General features: G+C 51.2%; 1 protein-coding gene across 1 annotated transcript in view; it reads left to right on the top strand.

Moving 5' to 3' along the window:
* ST6GALNAC1 (ST6 (alpha-N-acetyl-neuraminyl-2,3-beta-galactosyl-1,3)-N-acetylgalactosaminide alpha-2,6-sialyltransferase 1) overlaps positions 1-8,060 on the top strand; it is a 17,950-nt gene extending 9,890 nt beyond the window's left edge. Inside the window, exons 2-9 of the mRNA XM_008588890.1 lie at positions 3,788-4,490; positions 5,094-5,262; positions 5,453-5,624; positions 5,860-5,998; positions 6,259-6,362; positions 6,555-6,644; positions 6,727-6,826; positions 7,126-8,060. Of these exons, the coding sequence (XP_008587112.1) occupies positions 3,788-4,490; positions 5,094-5,262; positions 5,453-5,624; positions 5,860-5,998; positions 6,259-6,362; positions 6,555-6,644; positions 6,727-6,826; positions 7,126-7,317 (1,669 nt within the window). The 3' untranslated portion in view covers positions 7,318-8,060. The remainder of the gene's footprint in view (positions 1-3,787; positions 4,491-5,093; positions 5,263-5,452; positions 5,625-5,859; positions 5,999-6,258; positions 6,363-6,554; positions 6,645-6,726; positions 6,827-7,125) is intronic.
* Positions 8,061-9,068: the final 1,008 nt, after the last annotated feature.

The raw sequence follows: 9,068 nt of genomic DNA, 5'->3' as shown, positions 1-9,068 counted from the left end.
GCGGGCGACGCCACACCAAGGGTTGTGATCCCCTTACCGGTCACGAAAAAGACAAAAAAAAGGATGACCAGTAAAGAGATCTTAACCCTTGACTTGGTGTTGTCAGCACCACGCTCTCCCAAGTGAGCCACGGGCCGGCCTCGGGTTCCTGTAAAACTGAAGTGGAGAGTATGGGGTCTTGGAGCTGGTGAAGGTGGGTGTTGGTTGGGTATGCGCATTGTGGGGCGGGGTCCCTAGAGGAAGCTGGTTTATCCTCTTGCATTTAGTTGTTTCCTCTAAGGGTGTGGGCTTCCTGGTGTGGCTGGTGTTTTGATGTGAGCCGTAGTGTGTGAATGTAAGTGCGTTTTGTATTTGATGTGTCACAGTGTAGGGTGCGTGTATCTGTGTGTTGTGTTTTTTAAGGGGATTATTGTGGTTTGTCGCTTGAGTGTGGTTCTGTTATGTGTGATGACTGAGTGTTTTATGTGTTGCCTCCTTGGTCTATTTTTTTGGTGTGTTGGTTGTGCAGATTTGGTGTTTTGGTTGTGTGTCTTGAGGTCGGGTGTGTTGATTGTATATTATGGTATTATGCTGTGTGTTTTGGCAGGTTGCTCTGTTGGTTGTATGCATTGGTGTGTTTCTGTCAAGTCGGAGGCATCAGTTGTACATATATGTGCTGTGTTGGTTGTGTGGGTATGTGCATTTGCATATTGCTCTGGGGGTATGTAGAAGTGTTTGGGTGGCCCTGCAGGTTTGGCCTATACTGAGTAACCTAAAATGGGAGCTCCCTGAGCCTTGACTCTGCCCCTCCCTTTGGCCACTGGAGGACCCAGGGCGGCAGTGGCCCTTTGTCCAGCCACAGGAAGGCCACACCCTCCCTCCTTCTGCAGGGACCTGGGGAGGGGCCCAGACTGTCCAGCCTCCCATTCATTGTTCTGGGGCTTCCTTGAAAAAGAGGATGGGAGGCGAAAGCTGGACCCAGGCCTGGACCCCTACACTCCTTGAAACAACCCAGGAACCTAGCACAGAAGACTCAAGATGGAGGGCTGGGGATTTTGCAGATGGGGAAACTGAGGTCCAGAATGGGAAAGGCAGAGAATTTGAAGCCCCCACACCCTTCATGGGGAGTGGAAAAAATAAGACCCCTGGAAGGACACAAAACTGTATATTCTGGTTCCCATTTCTTGAGTGCTTGTCATATGCTAAGAACTGAAGTGTCATACCCTGAGAGTTAAGTTCAAATTTTGTGCCCATATTGCATACGAGGAAACTGAAGACCATAAGACAACAATTCATTATTCAACAAATAATATTCTAATTATTACTCTATTCCAAGTACTGTGCTGTGTGACCTTGCACAGGTTGCTCACCTTCTCTGTGCCAGACCCTAGTTCAGCTTTGGGACACAGCAGTGACCCAAGGAACCATGCATGGTTCCTGCTCTCCTAGAGTTCACAGCCTGGGAAGGGAAGGGGGAGCAGGGAATGGACAATACACAGGAAAACAAAGATCATTTCAGATGGTAATAAATTCAAAGAATAGTTAAGAGCAGGGGAACTTGAAAGAAAGTATCCAAGATGGGGGCAGAGGGGGATGGTCTTAGAAGGCCTCTAAGGAGGTGAGCTGTGACCTGAGACCTGAAGAATGAGAAATCTTGCAAAGATCTGGTTAATAAGTGTTCTAGGTGGAGGGGACAGCTAGGGTCAGGCCCTTGAGGCAGGACAAGTTAGTTTAGTAAAGGAGGCCCTGGGGCCAGTGAGAGAAAGAGGGCAGGAGATGCAGCTGGTGGTGGTGGGCAGAGGCAGCAACAGCCAGGGGAAGGGTTTGGATTTTAAAAAAAGGAAAAACTTAAAGGAGTCATCAATCAATTGCAGCATTTGCACACAAAATAGCCCTTCAGGGAGTCAGTGGATCACTCTTGCCTCTAGATTGGCTTCCAGAGAGGAGTGCCTTAGCTGTTCAGGGCCCACGTGACTGCTGAGCAGCTGGTCAGCTCTCCATGCGTGCTGTCCGTATAATGTGATAGACCACCCCTGCCTCCTCATCACTCCCAATCCCAGACGTATTAAGGTGCATGCCAGCCAGGCAGCCCCATCCGAGCAAACGTTCAAGATGGGGAAAACGTTGTTCAACAGAGTTCCTCTCAGCAGAGTGCTGCAGAAGCTTGGATGGAAAACTTCCACAGGCCTCTTGAGGTTGGGGGTAAGAAACAAGTGGGGGTGAATCCACCAAAAGGCTTCACTGAGTAACGAGCTGTTCGCTAGGTTTTTGCTTTGTTGAGTAGATCAGAGGTGAGTACTCTTTTATCACCACCAGAAAAAGCATTCCAGGATGGAATCAGATTGTGCTCGGCACCCCACCCACTTCCTTCCTTCAGCACCACCCGCCCCAGCCACCTCCCACTTGAAATGCTTCAATAGCTTCTCCTGAACAAGTGGAAAAATGGTAAACTCTAACTTCGTAATCTCACGTGCAGTGCAAATCATCATCCAGCCCTGCCTCCCTGTTGGGGCCTCCCCTGCCCTGCACTGTTCTGTAGTTATTTAACAGCCCCCGCCCACCGCGGGTCTCATGCTTCTAGGACGGAAACTGCCCCCTCCCAACTCCTACTCCTCTGCGGAGGAAAAGCTCCTCTGGGAAGCCTTCCTCACTCCCAGGGGAGGCGGACAGAGCCACGTCCTTCATGTGCCCCCCAGGCTCACACATCCCCCAGGCCGTGTGATTATAGTACTTGTTTACCCACTGTCTCTCCCTAGACTTCCTCTTGCTTATGGCTGGGAAACACACCTTTCATCTGTGATCTCCAGCATCTAACATGTGATGTGGCCAATACAGTGAGCTCTCGACAAATAGTTGTCGAGCATACGTATTTTTCCTAACTATGCCAACAAGCAAGAGTTTGTTTTTAAGGAGGGTTTGACTCCTGATATGTTTGAAGCAAATCTTTAAGGCAGACCTTTCAAAATCAAGGTTGGCAGCTGATGGCCTTACTTACATGAATGTGCCTCCTAATTCCTTGTGAACAAGGTTACCTTGGCTACCTACACTTCATTTAAAAAAAAAAAAAGTCAACTGAATCACACAGACATTAGGTGATAGGGTCACACAGACTCATTCTTGGAACTCAGTGATGGGGGATGGTAGGGCACACTGGTGGCCCAGGGCTAAGCACAGGGCACTGGGGTACAGCACTAGGGAAACTTTTCAGCTCTGGGTTTTGCATCTAGTTCCAGCTCCCTGAACTCCTTGCTATTGCCAAGGTTTCTTTATTGGTCAGAGGTGAGTTTCCAGATGCATTGCCAAAGGGTGCAGTGCAATTTTTTTTTTTTTTTAAAGATGACCGGTAAGGAGATCTTAACCCTTGACTTGGTGTTGTCAGCACCACGCTCAGCCAGTGAGCGAACCAGCCATCCCTATATGGGATCCGAACCCGTGGCCTTGGTGTTATCAGCACCACACTCTCCCAAGTGAGCCACGGGCCGGCCCGTGGCTCACTTGGGAGAGTGTGGTGCTGATAACACCAAGGCCACGGGTTCGGATCCCATATAGGGATGGCTGGTTCGCTCACTGGCTGAGCGTGGTGCTGACAACACCAAGTCAAGGGTTAAGATCTCCTTACCGGTCATCTTTAAAAAAAAAAAAAAATTGCACTGCACGGGCCGGCCCGTGCAGTGCAATTTTGGGTAGTGGATGGTGATACCCCTTCCCTTCATCTCCTCCTGCCTGAGGCACAAGAATAAATACTAGTTGTGCTTCGGACCTGTTTCTACAATCTTCAGCCTTCAGCAAAAGTTGTCTCTGTCCCTAGGTATCAACATATGCAGAACATTAAAGAAAGGTCTCTAGAGACACTACCAAAGGCGAAGTCCGCGTCACCCACAATGGGAAGGAGGGCAACTGACCATGTAGAGTCAGAGCAAGAGGACAGTGTCCTCGACACACAACCCCAGCCCACAGCCCACAGTGCTGGAGGGAGCAGAGGAGCAGGGGCCGACCAGGCACCGCCGGAGAAGCAGGGCACGAAGCCTGGCACAGCAAACACGGTTTTACTGAAGAGTCAGGAAAAAGAGAAAACCGTGCTGGGCACACTGTCACCAAGAGGTCAAAACACGAGGATAGTCTCTGAAGGGCCAGAGGCCCCATCACTGAAGAGTCAAGACCTGAAGACAACCAAAGGAAGGGGAGTCCAGGATGGGAAGCTGACAACCACGAGGGTCGTGGAAGTGAAGAAGCAGGGCAGAGCGGCGACCACGACAAAGACGCTCATGCCAGGAAGTCAGGACCAAATGTTGACCACCGCCGGAGCAGTGTCCACGAGGACGAGAAAGAAAGCAACGACCACAGCAGTTGTCCCACCCAAGGAGAAGCAAGCCCAGGTCACCCCACCCCCTGCCCCTTTGAAGAGCGCCACCACACGAAGAGGCCAAGGACTGAGGGCCGCCAACTTCAAGTCCGAGCCTCGTTGGGATTTTGACGACAAGTACAGCTTGGATGTGGGGGGCCCGCAGACGGTGAGTTTTTGCCACTACCCCCTCCCTTATGCCTTCCTGCTCTGAAGCCCCTCCTGAAAGGCAGCCCACCCCCAGCAGGCTCATCCTGTCCCGCCCACGCTCGTCATGCAGCACAGCCAGCGCCCTACGCTGCTCTCGTCCCATCCTTCCTTCCTATGGTGGCCAAAATGGGGGAGGAGAAGGCAGGCCCCAGAATCTCGGTGTGCACAGCACAGGAAGGTGAGCAAGGCGGGGCCTGCCCTGCAGTCCCGAGGAAGGTCTGGAGAGTCATCAGTCTGGGGTAAGAGGGTGTGGCCTTCTCTGGGGCGTGACACCAGAATCTTCATCCTCTGTCAGGAGGAGGGCGCAGGATAACAGCAGAGAACACCCCACCCACAGCCAGCCCTAATCCCCAGGAATGCCTTGTCTTCCCTGCAAAGCCAATTCCACAACTTGCACTGTCTTCCAGCCCTAAGAAGAACCACCTGGGCTTAACCACTCCCACGCACAGGGTGCTTCTTGCAAACCCTTGCTCGCTTTCTGCTCCCTGCACCCTGCACCCCAGCCTGTGGTCGATGGCCCTCCTGGGCCTCTGCCTGCCTGACCTAGTCCTCTTGCACATAGACCTGCCCTGACTCTGTGAAGGTCAAAGCATCCAAGTCACAGTGGCTCCAGAATCTCTTTCTGCCCAACCTCACCCTCTTCCTGGACTCCAGGCACTTCAACCAGAGTGAGTGGGACCGCCTGGAGCACTTCGCACCACCCTTCGGCTTCATGGAGCTCAATTACTCCTGTGAGTCCTAACGCCAGGAGGAGTCTGCTGGGTGTGCACAAGGAGAGGGCAGAGGGACGCTGCTTTCTGTCTCTGGTCTGCCTCTTCCCTGGGGGCCACCAGACCTGGGAGAAATGATGGGCTGGATTCCTGTCCCTTCCAGGGCTCTGAACAGAGGCCCCCTCCCGTCCCCCACCCTGCCTTGTTCCAGTGGTGCGGGACGTGGTGACACGCTTCGCTCCAGTGCCCCAGCAGCAGCTGCTCCTGGCCAGCCTCCCTCCTGGAAGCCCCAAGTGCATCACTTGTGCTGTGGTGGGCAACGGGGGCATCCTGAACAACTCCCACGTGGGCCAAGAGATAGACAGTCATGACTACGTGTTCCGGTAAGTTGTCCCACTCCAAGCTCCCTTTCCAGCCCCTCTCCTGCAGATGTGGGTTCTTCTGAGAGGACTGATAGCAGGTTCCTGCCTGGATCTGGAAGGTGAAATTCCTGGGCTCTCCAGAGAATTTCGGTGTATATATAACTGCTGCCTCCCCCGTTTCTCCTTCCCCCATCTACCTCGATGCTCCTCCCCTCCTCCACTCAAGTGTCCTGTCTGATTTTGTCTTTCTGTATAGATTGAGTGGAGCTCTCATTAAAGGCTACGAACAGGATGTGGGTACCCGGACTTCCTTCTATGGCTTTACCGCCTTCTCCCTGACCCAGTCACTTCTTATACTGGGCAATCGAGGTTTCCAGCATGTGCCTCTGGGGAAGGTGAGCAAAGAGGAGCGGGCCTGGCCACACACAGACTCTGGATAAGGGTGCGTGCAGGTGAGACAGGGAGAGGAGCGTTTTGTGTCTGGATGGAGGCTGCGGCTGGTACAGGCTCTGTTCACATGAGGGGCAAGAGCAGGGAGGACAGCCAGACCAGGCCAGAGAAGAGCAAGTGGGCAGTCTGCAGGCAGAGCTGGGCCACCGCAGCCTGTGGTCCTGAAGGCAGTACTCCTGGACCACTCATTGTCCTTGGTCCTCAGGATGTCCACTACCTGCACTTCCTGGAAGGCACCCGGGACTATGAGTGGCTGGAAGCACTGCTTCTGAATCAGACCCTGGTGAAAAAGAACCTTTTCTGGTTCAGGTACCCACTTGCCCTCCCCCACCCCCTTACCTCAGGCTGAACTGTGTAGTGAGCAGCTGTAAAGGGTCGAACAGGTGGGGACGGCCTTAGCTATCGCCTGGAGATGGGGTACCAGTCATGCCCATGATCTTGATTTGGCCAACGCCAGGCAGGTAAGGGAACTGAGTCTGAGTGACCCATTCCCGATCACAGGCACAGGCCCCAGGAAGCTTTTCGGGAAGCCTTGCAACTGGACAGATACCTGTTGCTGCACCCAGACTTGCTCCGATACATGAAGAACAGGTGAGAGCAGAATGCACGTGGGGGCCCACGTCCTCTCATCGTTGCAGACTCCTGACAGTTGGGGGTATGGGGTATTTCACAGGTTTTTGAGATCTAAGACCCTGGATACTGCCCACTGGAGAATATACCGCCCCACCACTGGGGCCTTCCTGCTGCTCACTGCCCTTCAGCTCTGTGACCAGGTAAGGCTCAACTTCAGGAGCAGGAGTACCTGGAGAAACAGCTCTGGGGCTATTCCTGGGCCTGCTCAGCAATGGATGCTGCTGAGCTGGGTACATGCCTCTGACAGGGAGGGGGAGTGAGCATGAGTGTGGGTGCATGCATGTGTGCTTGTGCATCCGGGGACCTGCACCCAGACTCCCAGGGATGAAACCAGGATAAAGGGATTCCCGACCCCCACCCCACCCACAGAGTTAGCCCATGAGAAGAAGCCTGGGAGGCAGCAACTGCAGGCCCTATTTCTCCTCCAACCTTTACACAGGTGAGCGCCTATGGCTTCATCACTGAGGGCCATGAGCGCTTTTCCGATCACTATTATGATAAGACGTGGAAACGACTGATCTTTTACATAAACCATGACTTCAAGTTAGAGAGAGCAGTCTGGAAGCGGTTACATGATGAGGGTGTAATCCGGCTGTACCAGCGTCCTGAAACTGCCAAAGCAAAGAACTGACTGGAGCCTGGGCTGCGTAGTCTCTGCACCTGTTCCACGTCACGCGTGCAGTGGGAGTGTTGAGACTCTTCTACCATTTTCCCAGGGCTCGGACCAGGCTCCAAGCCCTTCAAGACTTATAGAGGAGGAGACTCCCTCAAGATGGCAAATGATTGATGGACATTTGGAGTCCTTTGGAAAATTGCTATAGGTTCTGATGGACATTCCTGAGACCAGAGATTTTTAACTAAATGGGGTGATGTGTGGTCAATACCACAGATTTCTGCTGAAAATCCTCATCACTTGACCAAAAGCTACTTGGTACAGAGCAAATAGCCCAAACTTACAGAGACATGTAGATTTGGTTTTAATTCCAGATCTTCTATTTAGCAGTTGTGCAAATTTGAAGGCATTACTTAATTTCACCACAGATTGTCTAGAGGACCCTTCCAGGAGTTACCTGACTCTGGAAGGGTCTGAACTCTTACTTGCCTTTAAGTTATTTGACAATTCTGTGCGTTGTAGAAAACATAGCAATACAAAAGATTCTTGCCCATGGAGATGCAAATAAATTTTGTACAATGAAGATGCAATTAATTATTACCCCATGGAGACTGAGCAGTTTTGCACTTAGTAGCAAATTCATTTCAGCATTCCTGATTATCTATACGTGTGTCTGTTCTTCCGATTCTCCTTTGAACCAGGTTTTGCACCTTACTGGTTCCTTCATTAATTAATGAGTTAAATAAAATCTTTGAAATGTGTTTATTTTATATTTGTATAAGTCATGGTTTTACACTTTAAAATATTATCCTTTAGCATTTTCTTAGGACAGGTTTTCTAATCTGTAAAATGGCTCTTAGGGTATTCATTTCAACAAGGATTTTTAAAATAACCACACGTATAAAGCCTGGAACAACAAGGCACTCATTTTCTTCCCCTTTCATTCATCGATCTTCCCCTGCTGTCTTTCTCAAACCCCGTGTGAGAATTTGAGCTAAGCCAGACACTTCAGTTCATCTTTCCCTTTGAGGTCTATCTCCAGGATTTGAACTGTGTAGCCTAGAAGATTCTAAGGATCCTAACAGAATAAGGGCCCTCAATAAGAGGGGTGGAAGGCACACACACACAAACACACAAAAAGCTGTCCTTTAGACTTAAGGCTCTGGGTTCCAATGAGTTGGCGGATTTCCTTTACTCAAAAAGGGTGCAATGCCAGCTCCCGACAACAGGCAGCGGCACCTCGGCGCCACTTTGCTGTACCCCATGGCTGCCGGCCCCTGCTCCTGAGCTTTCCTCATGGGTGGGAGGAAGGACCCAGGGGAAGCTTGGTGTAGTGGATTGAATTATGTCCCCCCAAAACTCATTGAAGCTTGAATTGTGTCCCCCAAGTTTTATGTATTAGAAACTTGGTCCCCACTGTGACTGTTAAGAGGATGGAAAATCCTATTATGGTGATTGAAAGATGGAGCCTTGAAGAGGTGATTGGATTGTAGGACCGTGCAGTAGTGAATGGGTTAAAAATGGTTGTCAAGGGCATGGTACTGAGGGCTTTATAAGAAGAGGAGAGTCTGTCTTCCTGGCTGTCTTCCACCATCTTGCAATGTGAGACCCCTGGGTCACTCTTGCCACCACCAGATGGACTTCAGACTTCCCAGCCTCAGAAACTGTAAGCAAATAAATGTTGTTTTTCTTTACACATCACCCAGATCCAGGTATTCTGTTATAGCAACACAAAATAGACTAATACACTCGGGATGGACAAAGCCGAC

This window comes from Galeopterus variegatus, unplaced genomic scaffold (genome assembly GCF_000696425.1).
Source record: "Galeopterus variegatus unplaced genomic scaffold, G_variegatus-3.0.2 Scaffold5086, whole genome shotgun sequence".
In the NCBI taxonomy this organism is placed as follows: domain Eukaryota; kingdom Metazoa; phylum Chordata; class Mammalia; order Dermoptera; family Cynocephalidae; genus Galeopterus; species Galeopterus variegatus.
Note: the sequence above shows the minus strand (reverse complement) of the source record. Positions and strands in the feature narration are given on the sequence as shown.